The following is a 20979-nucleotide window of genomic DNA, read 5'->3' as shown; positions in this document are numbered from 1 at the left end:
TTATTATATGGACTTTATTATCTTCTAGTTTATGTTAAACACATATATATAATTGAAAATAATAGTGGCAGTGCCTTTATTCAATAAATTCGGTAAATAAAATGTATCATTACAATCATCATATGATTGGTCTTTGGGCATACTCTAACACGAGGTATTTTAGTAGGTGCTAGGACGCCATGCCAAAACGATTACGAGGAGGGGGTTAACGATGTCAGTTTTGTGTGGCCTTTGGGTCTTAGATATGTATGTATAGTTGCATCAGTCCAGTATAACAGATATCCTTAAAGCATGGCTTGACGATTCTGTGAGACCGAGCCAATGCTTCAGTAGAGTGGGAATTATCGATTGTTATATGATGATTGAGTTCCCCCTCAATGATCTACCTGATAGCTATGTGAGGACCAGGAGATCATTCAGCAGCTAATGGGAATTATACTGATGTTATGTGAAACCAAGCTCCCACTTTTAACTAGTATTTGATGGCTATGTGATACCAGATATTAGTTAATATGGAATTTAGATAATGCATAGTAGAGTCAGTATTGCATTCAGAAAATGCATAGCAGAACCAGTGTCGCATTGAGATAATGTGTAGTAGTTACTGTCATTAGAGTTAGAGACGCTAGTAGTGTACTAATGGCGAGGCCCTTAGCATAGGATTAAGGAAAGCGTGAGACCCCTACCTCAGTGATAGAACATTTAAGTCTTAAATAGGTAGCATTTGATATTATATCATACATGTACCTACTGCTTTTGTAACATTCCAAAATACGAGTTAGTGACTAAATTGTAAAACTTTATAATTTGGTGATTAAAGTAGGATGATTGAATAGTTTAATGATTTATCTGGAAGGATTGTTAGTAATTATTAAGTGAATTGAAGGGCAAAATGGTCATTTGACCAATAAATAAATTAAAAGGTGATAAGGATGAGATATATACACGTGAGAAATGAGGGGGATAGGAAATAAAGTTTCCAGAATTCTCTTCATCATTCTCTTTTCTCTCCATCGTGAACCAAGCTATAACAAATGTGAGTTTTCTGATTAGTTGGTTATTTGATAAATTAAAGGTTAGGTTTTGATCATTAAATGATAACTAAGCTTAAGGAAAGCTTAAGTTGTCTTATAATCAAAAGATGAAGAAGTTATAAGAGATTAAAGAAAATGAGTTTTTAAATGAATTTATGGAAAAAGAGTTGATAAGTTGAATTTGAAGTTAAATTTGACTTGTCATCATGCTAATTAAGGAATATGAAGTGTTAGAATTGTATTTATAACATTTTGGAATTTGAGTATGATTCTTGAATTACATATGAGGGATATGATTTTGAGGTTAAATATGATTTTCATGAATATAAGTTGGTTTAAGTAATGATGATTGGGTTTAATGACATGATAGGGGTTTAAAAGAGAAGAATTGAGTGAAGAATTGATGATTTTCGGGCTTAAAATACAATTTCTTGGCTATGTGCATCGATGCACATTCAATGTGTACCGATGCATCAAAGATAAATCCCAGAAATTGTTCAAGGTGTATCGATGCACCTGAAGTGCATCGATACACTCCTTTAAAATAAAAACATTGAATGTCATCAGTGTATCGATGCACAAGTAGTGCATCGATGCACCCCCTTAAATGCAAACATCGAATAGGATTTATGTATCGATGCATAAATAGTGCATCGATGCACCTGTCAAGGGATGCATCGATACATGGTGTAGTGCATCGATGCATACCTTCATTAAAAGATAAAAATAACTTTCTTTTTAGCTTAAGGAATGATAGTTTAGAATATATCAATTAGTATATTGATATGTATCAATGTATTACTATGTAGATTTAGAACGTAATCTCTTTCCGGAACAATTGAAGAATTAGAATCGAGTTAAAGTAAGGCTAAGGTGAGTACATATTATAAGTATAGTACAATGGAATAAGACTTGTGATAAGTCTAATTCCTATGTTGATTTTCATAGCACAATAGTTATGAACATGCATACATGATAATTATTATGATACATGCATAAAGTATATATGTTCATATGATTTGATAAATGATATATGTGAATAGATTCAAATACGCATGTGACATGGTAAGTGATATGAGTTATGTGATCACAAGAGAAATGACATGAATACATGAACATATGAAACATAAGAATAATGCCCATGGTATATAATATGAGAACTATAGGTATAGTTGGCATGCCAAGAGTCGAGGGTTCTACGTGGTCCTTCGGGATATATATGTATCATTTGGAACACTTACAGGGTCTTTTGAGACATATTTGATCCACTGGAATATATATATGGTTCTTAAGAAGTGGTCATTCGGGATAAATACAGTACATAGATTATTCGGGACAAAATTTCATAGCCCCTAGTGGGACCCTATATGAGCTGTGATGATAGCAATAGTGCACAACCTCAATGTACTCGAATACCTTGAGTTCTAAAAAAATGTACATGGGCCTATAAAAGGTTATAAAAGGTAATTACATTGTTATAGTTATATGTTACCATATTATTATTGTTTACATTGAATTGTATATGGCATGATTGAATGGATAGATTACATGTTCATATTCATACAGAATGCATTATTATTATATTTATATGTCTCACTAAGTCTATGACTTAGCGTGCAAGTGATTTACACGTAGGTACCAAGAATCAGGAAGAGCGGAAATAAGGTGGCAAGAACAGCAGCACTGCTAGAAGATCAGATCAGAAGTAACAGATAAAGTATGTCTTTTGTTGTGTATAGTGTTGGCATGTAAGAAAAGTGTCTGTTACAAATGCTCTAATAAGTTTTGTCTTGTTTTGGTTAACTTGTGTAAAGTAACAATGTTATTTTAATGAAAGTTTTAAATTTCCTTTATTTTTCATCAAGAGTCAAAGTTTGAAAAGTCAATGTGACACCTCGGACTCGTATCCGGGTCGGGTACGAGTTGAGGGTGTTATATTTAATGGTATCAGAACTACGGTTTAGTCGATTCTTGGCATAAACCGGAGTCTAGAGTGTCCTATAAAGTATTCATGCCAACAAAATAGTGAAAACTTCTGATATGATATAATAATAAGTATGTTGTTTTGGTAATAGAACGATATGGTTATGTTCTTATAGATGTCCGGACATAGTAGCTCTAGAAGTGAACCCGGAGATGATAGGCCCACTGAAAGTAGTAATTCACATGCCCTGGCCAGGCAAGATGAAGAACAAACACCTTCTGGAGTGCCTGTAATTGATCAAGATGTGTTCTTCAGAACACTGGACGGGGTATTGGCGCGTTTTCAACCTTCTGTTACTTCAACTCCGAGAATGAATGTTGCAAAGGAGTTGAAGGGTTTAGGAGCACTAGAGTTTAAAGGTAAAGCCGAAGAAGGTCTTATTGTTGTGGACCTTTGGTTTAATGATGTAAAAATTATGTTAGATGGTCTCTACTGTTCTAATGAAGAGAAGTTAGATGGAGTGGTCTCCTTGCTTCGTGGGCAAGCGAGAATTTGGTAGACAAACGTCACTCTGAGAATGACAAGTGACCAAGTGACCTGGTCGTTATTCTTAGAAGAGTTTAAACACAAGTATATAGGAGACCAGTTTTTCAGGCAAATGAAGCAAGAATTCTTGAACCTGAAGCAATTGGACCGTACTGTATATGAATATGAGTGTGAATTCAACAAGTTAAGTCGTTTTGCGGCCGAGTTAATTCCGACAGAAAAAGATCGTGTGAGTGGTTTGTTGAGGGTTTGCACCCAAGGTTAAAGCACATGCTGATAGTATTGAACTTGTCCTCGTTTCAAGAGTTAGTAAATCGTGCTAAAGCCTTAGAGAGAGCTCAAAATGAAAGATTTGGGAATCAAAGAACCCAACCATCTAAAAGAACTGGGGCTTCATCAAGTTTTGCACCACCTAAGAGAAGTAGAGATTTTGGGTTCTGACCTCAAGCTCAATCAGAGTCGATGACATCCGTTGTAAGAGATTCAAATCAGATGAGAGCAAGACAGACTCAATCTGTAGGGTCTGGTGATGGACGAGCACAGCAGAGTCAATTTAGACAATGTGAAATTTGTGAAAGAAGCCATAGCGGAACGTGTAGGGTAGTTACTGGAGCTTGTTTCCGATGTGGTGAAGTGAGATATTTCATGAGAGATTGTCCATTGGGGACAGGAGAACCAGTACAGTCGGAGCGATATGCTTTGATTTCTTAAAGGAAAAGAAGTAGAGGAAGAGGTAGAAGTCAACTTGAATCCTCTACTCAACAGGAAATACACTCCACTGCTCGAGTGTATAATATTAATACTAATGAAGATTTTGATGATCCAGAGATGATAACAGGTACATTTTTATTATGTAATAGATACATTATGATATTGATTGATCTAGACTTGCATATTCATATATTAGTAGTAAATTGATGTGAGAATTGAGAATTCAATTAGAAGTTATTTATAATGATATAGAAGTGACAAATTTATTAGGATACAGTTTTGGGATAAATAAGATATGTTGAGAATGTTCCATTAGAATTCAGAGAATTGAATTCCCTGCTAAATTGATGGAATTACTATTCAAATAATTTGAAGTAAGATTGGAAACTATAGAATTAGAGGATCTTTATCGTTCTGAAATAAAGTAGTTTCTTTACTTCAGTGACAAGATAAGGTAGAAGGAATAGGTGTTATTAGGGGAATATTAAAAGAATAATTGATGGATACTATTATTTTGGAGGAATTGGAAAATATGTACATCAGTAATCAGTTTATAAGACAAAGGTAAATGCAATGTTTGAATGCGAACCAAGGAAATTGTATTATGGATAAGTGAGAATGAAGGTTTGATAAGTTAAGGAAATGGAGGACGAACTATTTTTGATTGGGAAGAATGTATAGTATATGAATGGTTTGATGGTGGGGTATGTTTTATTGGAATAAATGAGTTGAATAATAAAATAGTATGATAGTGAGTGTAATAAAGATAAAGGATTTGTATGTTTTGTGGAAGTAAGAATTGACATAAAAGTTTAAATGATAAGGAGGGATAAGATAAGGGATATGAAAGGAATGTGAGAGCATCAAGGAAAAAGGTAATGGAAGAATTAAAGTAATGAAGTAAAGGTTATGTTAGCACAAAAGATTTATTGAAGAGGTGATATGTGAAAATGAATAGTAGATGTGTAGACAATATCTTATCTCCTTGTGCAATGAAAATTCGAGGACAAATTTTCTAAAAGGGGGGAGATTTGTAACATCCCAAAATACGAGTTAGTGACTAAATTGTAAAACTTCAGAATTTGGTGATTAAAGTAGGATGATTGAATAGTTTAATGATTTATCTGGAAGGATTGTTAGTAATTATTAAGTGAATTGAGGGAAAAATGGTCATTTGACCAATAAATAAATTAAAAGGTGATAATGATGAGATATATACACGTGAGAAATGAGGGGGAGAGGAAACAAAGTTTCCAGAATTCTCTTCATCTTTCTCTTTTCTCTCCATCGTGAACCAAGCTAGAGCAAAGGTGAGTTTTCTGATTAGTTGGTTATTTTATAAATTAAATGTTAGGTTTTGATCATTAGATGATAACTAAGCTTAAGGAAAGCTTAAGTTGTCTTATAATCAAAAGATGAAGAAGTTATAAGAGATTAAAGAAAATGGGGTTTTAAATGAATTTATGAAAAAGAGTTGATAAGTTGAATTTGAAGTTAAATTTGACTTGTCATCATGCTAATTAAGGAATATGAAGTGTTAGAATTGTATTTATAACATATTAGAATTTGAGTATGATTCTTGAATTGCATATGAGGGATAGGATTTTGAGGTTAAAGATGATTTTCATGAATATAAGTTGGTTTAAGTAATGATGATTGGGTTTAATGACATGATAGGGGTTTAAAAGAGAAGAATTGAGTGAAGAATTGATGATTTTCGGGCTTAAAATACAATTTCTGGGCTATGTGCATCGATGCACATTCAATGTGTACCGATGCATCAAGGATAAATCCCAGAAATTGTTCAAGGTGTATCGATGCACTTCTTTAAAATAAAAACATCGAATGCCATCAGTGAATCGATGCACAAGTAGTGCATCGATGCACCCCCCTTAAATGCAAACATTGAATAGGATTTATGTATCGATGCATAGATAGTACATCGATGCACCCGTCAAGGGATGCATTGATACATGGTGTAGTGCATCGATGCATACCTTCATTAAAAGATAAAAATAGCTTTCTTTTTAGCCTAAGGAATTATAGTTTAGAATATATCAATTAGTATACTAATATGTATCAATGTATTACTATGTAGGTTTAGAACGTAATCTCGTTCCAGAATAATTGAAGGATTAGAATCGAGTCAAAGCAAGGCTAAGGTGAGTACATATTAGAAGTATGGTACAATAGAATAAGACTTGTGATAAGTCTAATTCCTATGTTTATTTTCATAGCACAATAGTTATGAACATGCATACATGATAATTATTATGATACATGCATAAAGTATATATGTTCATATGATTTGATAAATGATATATGTGAATAGATTCAAATGCACAAGTGACATGGTAAGTGATATGAGTTATGTGATCACAAGAGAAATGACATGAATACATGAACATATGAAACATAAGAATAATGCCCATGGTATACGATATGAGAACTATAGGTATAGTTGACATGCCAAGAGTCGAGGGTTCTATATGGTCCTTCAGGACATATATGTATCCTTTGGAACATTTACAGGGTCTTTTGAGACAGATTTGATCCACTGGAATATGTATATGGTTCTTAAGGAGTGGTCCTTCGGGACAAGTACAATACATAGGTCATTCAGGACAAAATTTCATAGCCCCTAGTGGGACCCCATACGAGCTGTGGTGACAGCAATAGTGCACAACCTCAATGTACTCGAATACCTTGAGTTCTCAAAAATGTACATGAGCCTATAAAAGGTTATCAAAGGTAATTGCATTGTTATAGTTATATGTTACCATATTATTTTTGTTTACATTGAATTGTACATGACATGATTGAATGGATAGATTGCATGTTCATATTCATACTCATACGGAATGCATTATTATTATATTTATATGTCTCACTAAGTCTATGACTTAGCGTGTAAGTGATTTACACGTAGGTACCAAGAATCAGGAAGAGCGGAAATAGGGTGGTAAGAACAGCAGCACTGCTAGAAGATAAGATCAGAAGTAACAGATAAAGTATGTCTTTTGTTGTGTATAGTGTTGGCATGTAAGAAAAGTGTATGTTACAAATGCTCTGATCAGTTTTGTCTTGTTTTGGTTAACTTGTGTAAAGTAACAATGTTATTTTAATGAAAGTTTTAAATTTCCTTGATTTTTCGTCAAGATTCAAAGTTTGAAAAGTCAATGTGACACCTCGGACTCGTATCCGGGTCGGGTACGGGTTGATGGTGTTACAGTTTTGTATCATGTTTTCAACATTCTTGCATTTATGAAACTCTTAATGTTTGTCTAGATTAGTGATTATACTGTTGGACATTGTAAGCTCAGCCTTCAAATGTTTTTCGTTAGCAGGTCAATAGCTGAGTAATTTGAGGAGCATCATCACAGTAGGACTTCTATCATCTTCTTTAGAATACTATATTGTAAGCATGTGTATTCATGGAACCTTACTTATATATTTGAGTTGCAAACCCTTAAGATGTATTATTTTGATTTTAAATTATGGACCTCAGAGCTCTGATGTATGTTTTATGATACCATTTAGAATGTTTAAAAAGAAAATAAATAGGTTTTGAAAATTATGGGTTTTTTCGACGGCCCAATATGACACTTTAGGCTTATTCGAATTTAGGGTGTTATAGGTAAAGTGTCAAATGCAATTCATTGTCATGGTAATAGCTCCAAGTTTGAACCAGATCACTACAGATGATGAAATGGAAAATGTGAATCCAAATGTTACCCTTCAAAGTACGAGCAAGGTTGGTCTGCCACAATTAGGGGTGGATATTGTCAATCGGGTCAAAGACAAACTGACATGCTTGGTGACTCAAGGCAAGAATGACAACTCTTGTTCAAAGAATAACCAAACAACTATAACATCAAACTCAAATAGGGTAGATGCAAGAAGCAATATGGGCCATTAAATGACAAATATGATGGTAGAAATATCAATGTTGCTCCTTTTTTATTAGGTGATGAACCCACTGTGAAAGTCCAAGAGAATAGTAGTCGTGGTGGCAAACATGTGGTAGTCAGTGATAAATCTCCAAAAGAATTATTATTTAAGATCTTTTTACTAGGTTGAGATTGAAATTTAGCATCATTAGGATCATATTAGGTTTATTTTTTCATATTTTACATCATTTGCATCATGGGAGTAAGTTGGTGGAATTTAGGTTGATTTTAATGTTTTATGCTAAAAACTAATACGCTGATGTTGTGTTGCAATGATGTGACCAGATCTGAACGAGATCTGACTGAAGTCCACCCGAACCTGAATTAACCTGGTCTTTATCTGCTTCGGACCTGAATTGTTTTTACCTGAACTGACATCGATCTGAACTGAAAATGATCCGACCTAAAAATGACCCCGACCTGAACCCGATCTAGATCTGGTGTCAAATCAACTTGAAAATAACCCGAACTGATTTGATCTGACCTGAATTCGATCTGGATCTGGTGTCAAATTAACCTGAGTTGACCTGTACCCGATTTTTCCCGACCTGCCAAGATCTGACTAAAACATGTCTGATTACCTGATTTTAGAGCCCTAGATTTGTATGGTGGGCGACAACAATGGAGGAAGGTGAAGATGGACTGTGGAAGATGAAATAGTTGGATAAATGTCCTACCGAACCCTCATAGTCACAATAAAAAGACAAAATCGACAATACGACTCTAAACAACCCTTCTAATTGCAATGAGAAGACAAACCTGAGTGTGAAAATGTCTATCTCAAGAACTTGAAAAGAACTCAAAGGAAAATAAACATACTTACGTTGTATTATTATTCAAAGAAAAGATGATGGTTACAATGGTGGGATGAGCCTCCTTTATATAGGTGAAGAAGAATCATTGATGTAACATGGCTATGTAATAAATTAAAGATGTCCTAATAGCAATAAACTAAAGATAATTATTTTAACTTTATCTTAATTTTTAATAAAATAATAAATATAATCCTAAAATATAATATATTATCTTATATTGAATTATATTATAAATAATCAATAAAAATATTAAAAATTCGTAATATTTATAAAATCTCGTACTAATTTATATAAAATTTTCTGCATGTTTTGTTTTCATTAAAATTGACATATCTTGAATTCCGATATTAGCCTGAAACAATTCAATAATCAATGGAAAGTTAAAAGAAACCTGATCATAACTCTAAAAAACATTTTGATCAAATAAAGAAGTCGCAAGTCTGCTGCTCTACAACTCTTTTTCAATGCTTTGTCGTGCGGATCACTTAGAAGTCGGACTGTGAAATAACGCTACGCGGATCACCCGACCCTACAAAACTCTTTTCCCCCCGTCTTCTTCAACCCTTGTTCGAATTTAGATCGACCAGAAAAAAGGTTCGCCCTTTCAAAACCCTAATTTCTCATCTCTTCTTTTATCGCTTCTCTTGCTCTCCCTTCGATTTTCACTGCTTCGTATAACGCATTGTGATTCGCTTTATGTTGTTGGGTTTCTAGGGTTTTATTCGAAGCATTCAGCAACTTCTTTGATTTTCCTGGTATGCTCTTTTTTTCCCAACTCTTTGTCTTACTTTGTTTCCGTTAATGCATATTTAGTAAAAATAGGGAAAAAAAAGTTCGGCTGCCATTCAAGAATTGATTCTTTGGATACGAAAATTAATGGGAAAATGGGACCCAAGTTTTGGCTCATGGCATTTCGTCTTGCCTCGTTTAATTTTATGTCTCGCAATGTTAATTCAAATTCTTTAATGTTTGTTGAATTTGCTTTCTGCTTCTCTCTTCTTCTTTTCTCTCAGTTCGAGGTCAAAGAATTGTGGAGTGTAAGAAATATATAAAAGATGTTTGGTACAACGAACCGTAAGTCTTTTTATCTCCTCTCTAATCTTTATTGCTGAAGTGAAATTGAGTTTTGGATTCGATTCTTTGAGCTGATGTATGTATGGGTGTTAGTTGATTCTGTTCTTTCAAACTAGAAGTTCATGGATACTAACTTTATGCAGTCGTTTTAAAATTTTGAACTTTTATTAGTCTTTACATCAAGTGTTAGCTTATTCGTTCAAAAAAATTCGTAAATTTCAATGGTAATATTCACTGATTACTGTTATCTCTTCTTATTCCCTTTGAATGTTTACCAGTATCATTTTAAGATAATCTTGTTCTCACTGTCGGGGCTTTACTCTACATCACATTGTTAATACAAAAAGTGTATCCTGATTTTGATATGTTTCGTGGCTTGACCTGCTCTTAGTTATACTATTCTAATTAGAAAAAAAATTGTGCTTGTTATTCGTTAGTTGTTTGTGCATTGCCTGTGAGATGTATATATATCTGCTTGTATTTTTTTCATCAGTGTTTACATTTTGTTTCCATCTTTAACTAATATGTGCATATTTTTTTAGAATAAATTTGTTTTAAGTTGTTACATGAGAATTTTTTTTTTCAAAAAATAAATGATTGTTGGTAAACTCTTTAAACAGCTTTTGGGCAACCAACAAGTAGCCCATTTGCATCCCAATCTGCTCTCGGCCAATCCAATCCAAGTAGCAATCCATTTGCATCTAATTCTTCCTTTGGTAGTCCAACCCCTTTTGGCTCCCAAACAGGGGGTTCAATATTTGGCGGTACTTCTACTGGCGTGTTTGGTGCAACCCAACCTTCTTCTCCATTTTCCTCGACAACAACCTTTGGCGCATCATCATCTCCTGCGTTTGGAAGTTCTATGCCTGCTTTTGGAAGTTCATCTTCATCTTTTGGTGGTAAGTGTATCTGTAGCTTTTTTATTTTCTATCATTATAATTGAGTTCTCCTCCATTTCATATTCTTTTTGCTCTAGTACAATATAAGTAAACAATGTGATTGTGATGCCATCTGGTCTTTTGGTATTTTGTGGTGCTTCAGTGTTCTAGTACCACACGTGTAGATCATTGAGTACTCTAGATTCTTAACATAAATTAATATATTAAAATTTAATTAGTTGTAATTTTGAATTTCTTGGCGATGGAAGAATTTAATGTTTCATTAGATATTCACCTGTTTATTTCATTTCGTTGATCACCTTAATATGATCTAGAATGAGAGCAACATTTTCATAGCTAGTACCTGTTATTTTTATTTACATGCATTGCTTGACCTTTTAACCATTAGCTGTTGGTTTACTTGGTGTCTATTTTGTTATTGTTAAATTGATTACTACTTTTTATAGGCTCTTCTGCTATTGGTCAGAAGCCAGCATTTGGTTTTGGGTCTACTCCTACTCAATCAAGTCCTTTTGGAAACACAGCACAACAATCACAGCCTGCATTTGGTAGTGGTATATTTGGATCTTCCACACCCTTTGGTTCAACTCAGTCTGCCTTCGGTGCCACGAGCAACCCTGCCTTCGGTGCCACGAGCACCCCTGCCTTCGGTGCCACGAGCACCCCTGCCTTCGGTGCCACGAGCAACCCTGCCTTTGGTGCCACGAGCACACCTGCCTTCAGTGCTACAAGCACACCTGCCTTCGGTGCCGCAAGCACACCTGCCTTCGGTGCCGCAAGCACACCTGCCTTCGGTGCCGCAAGCACACCTGCCTTCGGTGCCGCAAGCGCACCTGCCTTCGGTGCCACAAATGCACCTGCCTTCGGTGCAACAAGCACCCCTGCCTTCGGTGCCACAAGCACCCCTGCTTTTGGTTCAACTGGGAGTCCAGCATTTGGGAGCACTGGAACTGCATTTCGAGGATCAAGCACACCTGCTTTTGGTACATCTAACACTCCTGCTTTTGGAGCTTCAGCTTCTGCTTTTGGGGGTTCAGCCACTACTGCTTTTGGAGCATCTTCTACTCCTTCCTTCAGCTTTGGGTCTAGCCCTGCTTTTGGGCAATCAACATCAGCATTTGGTAGTAGTCCTTTTGGGACAACTACAGTTGGAGCACAAAGTTCTCCTTTTGGTAAGTAATTATTAAGTTTACATGATCAATTATAACTTTGAAGTTGATATTGCTTATACTAATAGGAAAGATATTTATTTCATTGGCCATACATGTTGCATACCAAGAAGTTTATATATACGCATACATACACTTACATCCACAGATATCACTTATAGGAAAAATTTATATATTTGATTGGCCATGCACGTTGCTTACCTAGGAGTTTATATATGTGTATACATACACACATGCACATATATAATTGTTGAATTCTTTTTGAGTTATGTAGGAAGCCAGTCTTCGTCTCCTGCATTTGGAAGCACAACCTTTGGCCAGTCTGCCTTTGGGGGTCAACGTGGGGGAAGTAGAGCAGCTCCGTACACGCCTACTACTGATGCAGATGGTGGGACTGGTACACAGCCTGCTGCAAAGTTGGAGTCCATATCAGCGATGCCTGTTTACAAAGATAAAAGTCATGAGGAGCTCAGATGGGAGGATTATCAGTCTGGAGATAAAGGTACCTTATGTCAAAATACTGTAGATCTTTGAAAGTTAATCGTTCTCATTTTATGTGTTTGACATTGACTTAGTTTGCTGTATTAACTCGAAATATCAGGTGGTCCACAACCGTCTGCTCAGCCTTCTGGAGGAATTGGATTTGGTGTGTCAGCTGCACCTACACCTGCACCTGCACCTGCTAATCCTTTTGGCGGCTCTTCATCATTTGGTCAAACATCTGCAAATCCTTTTTCCAGCACAAGTGCCAATCCATTTAGTTTAAAACCCCCATCCTTCAATAGTACAAGTTTGTCGACCTCGGCTACTACATCAAATCCTTTTCAACCAACATCATCTAGCCTTTTTGGCCCAACCTCATCAACACCACCTTCGATATTTAGTTCGACAACTTCTACATTTGGAACTGGTTCATCTCCTTTTGGATCATCTTTCACTCCTTCATTTTCATCTTCGCCATCCATATTTGGTACCGGTGCTGCTCCAGCAACAACTCCCACATTTGCTACTGGTTTGAATTTTAGCAGCAGCAATGCATCTTCTGTGTTCAATTCTACACCTGCAATTGGGCAGACAACCTCTACATTTGGACAAAATACAAGTAATTTTGGTATCAATGCACCTTCCTCTGGGTTTGGTGGGAACGTGTTTTCGAGTTCTCCGTCATTGGCTCCTAACAACGCTGCTGGCTTTGGCTCAGTAACTGTAAGTCACTTGTGAAATCCCTTCCATCATTTTCCTTTTTCATCATGAGTATGATCCTTTGCTTGTCTTATTTTGTTTAGAGGTAAGCTGGAATTTCTGTACAATTTCATTATGTTGTTGCAGGGATTCAGAATTATCCTTCTTTCTTTATTGAATGGAGAGTTCAAACTAATTGTAGTTTTATGTCTTGTGGGGTTTAGATGCTCATTATTTTATTGAATGACGAGACATAGATGATATCTTTCTGGGGATAATTTTTATTTTTCTAAAGACGAGGGAGTATGGACCTTTGTGACTCTGATTGGATTAAACATCATGACTACTTATTGATTATAACGTGTTTTAGATATTTTATTGAAAAAAACCCAGATGTGCTAACTTTTTATGATTTGAGTTTTGCTGCTTATAATTTGCAATAATGCTCCGTAGGTTTATGCAATTGTCTTGTGTAAACGTGTATGCTATCTTACCTGTTTTTGATTCTTAACAAGTTTGGCCCATTGATGCTGCAGCCCTCTTTTGCATCACCTTTTCAGCCGACACAGACTGCTGGTGCTTTTAGCTTTAGTAATCTTGGTCAGACGCAATCAGGTTGGACATTTTATCGTGAATATTATCATTGAATGTGATGAGTGCGCCTTTTTCACAATGCTGCTGACTACAATGATTTTTCTGTCTTTATAGGTGGTGGATCAAGCATTTTTGGTCAGAGTAATGTTGGCGTACCGTATGTTCAATATCCATTGAGTTTTGGTTCTGTTTTCACGATCACTTATAAACATTCTTTATACACCTCCAAGCATATCCATATCTATTACTAGTAATTTGTACATGTGTATTCCTGAACAATTTGTCCGTGGTTATCTACATTTTTCGTGATTTTATATTTTGTTAGCCTAACCCCTCATCCTCTTCTGTTTGGCAGGTCTATGACACAAAGTGCTGCTGTAGTACAACCTGTGACTATGACTATCAGTAATCCCTATGGAACCCTCCCTGCAATGCCTCAAATATCAATTAGTTGGTCTGGGTCAGCACCATCCGTTCAATATGGGATTTCTAGCATGCCTGTAACTTTCTGACATTGCCTTAGTAGTTTTCGAGTTTAATCTGCTTTTTTTTTCTATATATTATAGATTCTCTCTCTCTCTCCAGCCTCCCTTCTTTTCCTACCTCCCTTCATGCTTGATTTCCAATGGTTTTATTCAAAATTAAAATATAATATTGGTTGATTGGTAATCAATTTATCAGGTCATGGACAAACCTGCTCCTGTTAGAATATCGCCCTTATTGACTTCTCGACACCTTTCACAAAGACGGATTAGGCTGCCTGCAAGAAAATATCATCCTAATAACGAAAATCCAAAGGTGAGAGTGCTACACTGCTACCCATCTTGAAAATAGTAATTCTACCCTTCTAGTTTGAAATGTTATTGCATTACTGGGCTATATGATTTGATGGTTATATTTCTTGGTTTTGTTTGTACACTAATGTCTGTAGGTTCCATTTTTCAATGACGATGAAGAGACACCGAGCAAACCTAAGGCTGATGCAGTTTTTATTCCTAGGGAAAACCCAAGGTCTCTGGTCATTCATCCCGCAGAGAATTGGTCATCAAGAACATCTCTAGAGAAACCTTTACCTTTGGAGGATACATCCACTCCAGTACATGAAAATGGTAAGATACTTTCAATAGCCGAAGTATTTAACTTATTTGCTATTTCTAATATGAACCTTTTGATTGGCATGATTCTTGTAGAAAATCCAGCTGAAAATGGCCTTGTGAAGGAGCAAATTCATCATAACCAGAAAGCTAATGGAGTCCATGAGCGTGTGGCTGACATTGAGGCTCGAATGCCAAAGCTCCAGCAGTCTGATTACTATACAGAACCTAGAATCGAAGAACTGGCAGCAAAGGAAAGGGCTGAACCAGGGTACTGTAGCCATGTCAAGGACTTTGTGGTTGGGCGGCATGGTTACGGAAGCATCAAGTTTCTGGGAGAGACGGATGTGAAAGGCCTTGATCTGGAGTTCCTCGTCCAATTCAACAACCGCGAGGTAATTGTTTACATGGATGACAGCAAGAAACCTCCTGTTGGACAAGGTCTTAATAAACCGGCAGAAGTAACACTTCTCAACATCAAATGCTTTGACAAGAGGACCAGACAGCAGTATACAGAAGGACCAAAGGTTGAGAAATATAAGGACATGCTTAAGAAGAAGGCCAAGGACCAAGGAGCCGAGTTTATCTCGTATGATCCTGTCAAAGGAGAATGGAAGTTCAGGGTAAATCACTTCAGTAAGTACAGGTTGGAAGAGGAAGAGGAAGAGGAAGAGATGTGTGCTGTTGCAGGTTGCTGATGTAAGAAGTTAGGGACACTGTTTGCTGCTCTGCTTCATTCCTGACAACTGTTGTTTTACGAAAGAGTCTTTTGTTGTGTATGTCTCCATGAATAGTTGTTTTGAATTGTGCAGAAGTTGGCAAATTGTGGTTTTGTCATGTTTTTTACTTGCTTGCAATGCTCTGACTATTGGATGTGGTTTTGTTACTTCTGAATTGGCATTTTCATATTATGGGAAACGGCTTCCTATCATAGGGGCAATCAAGTTATTTTGTGGAAGATTAGCGTTGAGATGAGTCCTCTTGAAAATTTTAAATTCTCATACAAGTATTTTTTTATATTTTTTATTATTTATTTTCACATCTTGAAATTTTATATGTTTTTTATATTATTAAATGACTAATATTGAAGGACTAAGATTAATATACAAACCAAGCGATATTAGTGGTTAAGAGATTTTTATCTCTTAAGTTTCTTGGTTCGAGCATCATTTATATACAAAAATATAAGCATTTATTATTAAATGGTTGAAATTTTTTGAATAGTTACTATCTTTGTATTCATTTTATATTTATCAAATTAATATATATTTTAGATATATTTTAACACTAATAAAATTTTATAAATTTATCCTTCTCAAAAGTTTAAAAATTGACCTCCTATCCTAAGATATTGCGAATACCCATATTTTCAAAGATTATTGTCTTAACCTGCCATTTGGATGATTTTCTATTTGAAAAAATGCTATACCAGACAAGGAAATTGAGTAGAGGCATCAGCATCTGGAGTTGATGGCTAATAAAATGGTAAAACTCGAAACGTGGGAGCATCTTATTCCCATACTGATTATGCATTCCACTGCCTAGTCGAATAAGTTATGCTTAACGTGTTCAAACGTGTCATTCCACAAGCCTATAATAAATAAACCACCCGTGGCTGACATGGAAGATGTAGGTGTGTTTTGCGGGCAACTGTTCACCCTGAAATTTGAATATCTTTCGGTTAATTATTTATTATACTTATGATATCCACCCTGAGCTTTTATTTGTGTTCATCCTATTCAATTCAATTCATTTATATTGTTGATATACACGTATTCATCCTTAAAAATATTTATAGTTCCGTCACTGTGAGGTTATAAACTAGTTTTCATTTAGTGGTAGTGTTGAAACGTGGGGACAATTGTTGTGTGAGCTGCATGTAGTCTTATTGCATGCTATAAATAAGTGTTCGAATGTGTCATCCCTCAAATTAACCTGTACATGATATACCACCTGTAAACCAGTTTCCATTTAGTGGCAGATCAGAACTGAAAGCATGAACAAGTGTGGGTTTTACCTGGCAATGGTGGTAGCTCAATCTGCTTATGGTGGATCAAACATTCTCATCAAAATCGCCCTTGACAGAGGCCTCAATCAATTTGTGTTCGTTGTGTACCGCCACCTGCTTGCCACACTTTTGCTAGCTCCCCTTGCTTATGTTCTTGAAAAGTAAGCTACCTTAAACTTGCATCCATTTCAAAAAGAAGATGATGATGATAGCAATAATCTAGTAACTTGTTTTGCAAGCAGGAAAAAACGTCCTCCGCTTTCGATGTCGGTGTTCGGAAAAATATTTTTGCTGTCGTCTCTGGGAACCACCATTCATCTTAATCTCTACTATGCTGGTTTAGCTTACACTTCTCCGACTGTGGCCACTGCCTTGAGCAATGTCATCCCTAGTTTGACGTTTCTACTGGCAGTTCTCCTCAGGTAACTCTGGATCTAGTGTCGAAAAACGTAATCACAAAAAAAAAAAAAAAAGTAATTGTAACGGAATTCATGAAAGTCGTCACTGAAATAGTGATGGAGTTATTAGTGACGACTAAAATATTTTGTCACTATAATATTTAGTGACTAATTTGACACTTTTAGTGATCATTGGTAGTGTCACTAAAAATGTGTTTTCTTGAAGTGAGATCAATCATTATCTCATTCTCAACTTGTTGATGGAGCTAGTCGGTGGTGTCGTCAAAGGTTGGGGTCGGCTAAGAGTCTAGGACTATAAATGAGATGAGACACATCATGAGTTATTCGAATTTGACTCGGTCAACACTCCAATCGATGGATTCGACTCAAACTCAACCTGAATTCTTAACGAGCCAAAGCGAGATATTTGATATCAAACTCAAAAAAGTTCATGAGAAACTCGAAAAAAAATATATTAAAATTAAATTATTAATAATATTATCATGTATACGTTACCTTTTTTAAAAAATTACAATATAAAGCTTCCATGTATTGATAATCCATGTTCAAAGTTAAATCTGAAAGTGTTTTGACTTCAAGTTTTTTCGAACTCAATTCAAGCTTCAAATTTTTATTTGTAAGCTATTGAGTCGAATTGAGCTTCAATTTTTTATTTTGAGTTCGAGTTGGACACAACAATTTGAAGCTCGTGAGCTTTCGTGTCAAGTCGAACTCAATTTAAACTTTTCGAGTCAAATTCAGTAGTACTCGAATGCGACTCGACTCGTTTATAGTCCTAATACCAACTAAATTGAGTTCCCGGAGGTGAAGTTACGTCTTCGGAGGCATAAACAGTTGAATATTAATGCTTCTGTTCTGAGTTCAGGATGGAGAAAGTGAAGATTAGAAGTGCCAGAGGTGGAGCAAAGGTATTGGGCACCATTATCTGCATTGGTGGATCACTTGTTTTCACGTTTTGGAGAGGAGGGTTCCAATTGAAATGCTTTGTAGATAGGCCATTGATGAACATGCATGCATCTCAAGCTCATGCAAATCAAAGTTGGATCAAAGGGCCGGCTCTTGTTCTTGTCAGTTACATTGCTTGGAGTGGATGGCTGATTCTCCAGGTCAATATCATTTTTTTTATGTACATACAATGCAATTTCCTCCTATGTTTGGTATTAATTTCTGGTTCACACAGAATGAACTAATCGACTTCAATGATTAAAGCGATAATTGTTATTCCTAGAAGATTCGGATTTGAGTAGATCGTCTATAAGGGTATATGAAAATTTATTGTCAAAAAGTTGATAGTTTACGTCTCCGACTAATGAAAAAAATTATACTTCACAGGCTACAGTATCCAGAGTATATCCAGCTCAATTGTCACTGAATGTTTATATTTGCTTCATTGCGTCGTTGCAATCTTCTGTTCTTGCCTTGTTCTTTGCAAGAAATCCTCTCCTCTGGAAGCTGGAGTGGAATGTGCAGCTTTTGACCATCATCTATTGCGTAAGTGTTCCATGCAGAATGCAGAGTTCAATTTATATACCATTTAGAGTAGGTATATTATTAAAAAAATGTCTCTAATTTTTTATTTGGAGCATTTTGGTTCGACAAACTTGATGGGTAATGCTTTGGAAGGAAATGGCTCGCATGGAAAAAGACGATCGGATTACCTGACGTCTTTAAGAAGGCGTCTGAAAGACGTGATGTCTTCATTAGGTTGCATGTAGTATGGACTCCTAATTTAATAGAGTGTCATTTCAGAAGACGTCGTGTCTTCCCGACGTCTTTCGGAAGATGATAGGTGATCCGATCGTTTTTCCTTGCACTGTCCATTCTACCCTATTTGAAAAAATAATTTCTCATGCACCTTATATGAGTCATTCTTTTTTCATACCACATTATTTAAGAAATTTTGTTATTCCAATTATAATGTTTTATTTTAAGACAAAAAAATTTCGATCGTTTGACTAAATAGTCACTTTAAATTTTTTTTAATATTTTGACCACCGATGTTTAATTTTAAGGCAAAAAAGTAACATTTAACTAAAATGTCACTTCAGTTCTTTTTTTTTAGTATTCCGGTCCTATCATTTCATTTTAAGATAAAATACCCATGTTTTAGAGTGCTGACTCTTTATTGACTAACAATATCCATTCACATATGAAAGATTTAATCAACCGGTAGAAGTACTTGTCGTCATTATGCTTTTACGAAAAATTGACATGTTTACATATAACATAGAGAGAAATTAAAGGGCTGTTTCAGCAATAAACCCTTACATAATTTTGCTGGGAATGGGTGTTTGTTGTAGGGAGTTGTTCTGTCAGCATTAGTATACTATTTGCAGATATGGTGTATAAGCAACAAAGGGCCACTTTTATTCTTGTAGTAGACATAATTTATTATTTTCGTCCCTATGTTATCTTCGTATCAATTTAACGCTCGAAGTTGTTTAATTGCGTCAATATTTAAAATATTTATTATTGTTTAGAGATTTAAGTTGGGGTTTATGTGTTACTATTTAGGATTTTAATTTAGGTTTTATGATGATGATGTTAAATAATTTTGAGGGCTAGATTGATGTGAAAATATCATAGGAAGAAAAATGATAAATCGAGTATGTTATAGGGGCAAAAGTAGCCCTTAAGCCAAATATTTAATTCTTTGGTTAATTCGATAATTTGGTCGGTTAATGCAGTTAAAACCAAAGTTTTAACACCTCTTAAGCTAAGTAATATATAAATAATACATATATATAATATCAAATATTTAATATTTTTGGTTAATCGATTAATTATGTTAATTAACCAATTTTGATCCGAATTAATCGATAGTCGAAGTTTGAAAAAATCAACAACCCTTAATCAATTGAACTTAAAACAACTAACCAAGAAAGATTTAAATCCAATCGATTAATTCAATTAAAATCGGATTCCGAACTCTAATTTGTGGGATTTTTCAGCTTGGTTGGAGCATTTCTGATTGTTTTGGGCCTCTACTTTGTACTTTGGGGCAAAAGAAGGGACAGTTTTGTATCCAGAGATGATGATGATGATAAGCCAGTAGCCACCGATGAACCACTCACAAGAGAGGGAATATGATGAGCAAGTCACAAATTTAAAAATTAAGGGGAAATATTCCTTAATGTTATCAATTTGTTCGATTTTAATTTTTTTCGCTATTAACTTTCATCAATCTCTTTTTATTTAAGTTCCTAACATGACTTGGGGACTAAAATCGAACGACAATTAACGACTGAAGGACTAAAATCGAACGAATCGATAATATTAAGGATCATTTCCCTTTAATTTTTAAATTAATGACTAAAATCGATCAAACCGAAAATATAAGAAACTATTTGTATAATTTACCTTTGAAAATATTACTTTATAATTCTGAATCCACCAAATAACTTAAGTGGTTTAAGAGAATCTTATTTTTTTTTTTTTTACTGATTTTGAGTTTAAATAACAATCGTACAATTTTATCAAACTATTATTAAATTAGATTATTTGACTCTCTATATAAAACTCTATAGCCATCCATAAAATAAATTAGATTATTTTGTCAA

The 20979-nt window shown here is 35.2% G+C and overlaps 1 protein-coding gene and 1 pseudogene across 3 annotated transcripts; both read left to right on the top strand.

Annotated features, from left to right (window-relative positions):
• Positions 1-9993: 9993 nt before the first annotated feature.
• On the top strand, positions 9994-15950 carry LOC120185014 (nuclear pore complex protein NUP98A-like). Of its 3 annotated transcripts, XM_039189351.1 has the most exons (12): positions 9994-10054; positions 10675-10953; positions 11400-11659; positions 11828-12125; positions 12397-12624; positions 12724-13328; positions 13841-13919; positions 14013-14055; positions 14254-14398; positions 14580-14696; positions 14830-15007; positions 15089-15950. In XM_039189351.1, the coding sequence occupies exons 1-12, from the start codon at positions 10036-10038 to the stop codon at positions 15688-15690; spliced, it is 2853 nt and encodes a 950-aa protein (XP_039045282.1). In that variant the 5' UTR covers positions 9994-10035; the 3' UTR covers positions 15691-15950. The 3 variants fall into 3 exon arrangements, with proteins under 3 accessions (XP_039045282.1, XP_039045283.1, XP_039045281.1); XM_039189352.1 differs by having other exon boundaries at positions 11400-11533; positions 11819-12125; positions 14830-15950; XM_039189350.1 differs by having other exon boundaries at positions 14830-15950.
• A 989-nt stretch (positions 15951-16939) lies between these two features.
• Positions 16940-20509, top strand: LOC120185082 (annotated as a pseudogene).
• The last annotated feature ends 470 nt before the right edge of the window (positions 20510-20979 follow it).

The sequence above is a fragment of the Hibiscus syriacus genome, unplaced genomic scaffold, assembly GCF_006381635.1.
Source record: "Hibiscus syriacus cultivar Baekdansim isolate YM2019G1 unplaced genomic scaffold, ASM638163v2 tig00112988_pilon, whole genome shotgun sequence".
In the NCBI taxonomy this organism is placed as follows: domain Eukaryota; kingdom Viridiplantae; phylum Streptophyta; class Magnoliopsida; order Malvales; family Malvaceae; genus Hibiscus; species Hibiscus syriacus.
The sequence above is the reverse complement of the archived record's forward strand: the minus strand, read 5'-3'. Positions and strand labels throughout refer to the sequence as shown.

Excerpts from the sequence above, each read along its gene's own strand:
- LOC120185014 (XM_039189350.1), top strand. Across the intron at positions 12,625-12,723 it reads TTATCAGTCTGGAGATAAAG|GTGGTCCACAACCGTCTGCT; the intron begins GTACCTTATGTC and ends TCGAAATATCAG. Across the intron at positions 14,697-14,829 it reads CTAATAACGAAAATCCAAAG|GTTCCATTTTTCAATGACGA; the intron begins GTGAGAGTGCTA and ends TAATGTCTGTAG.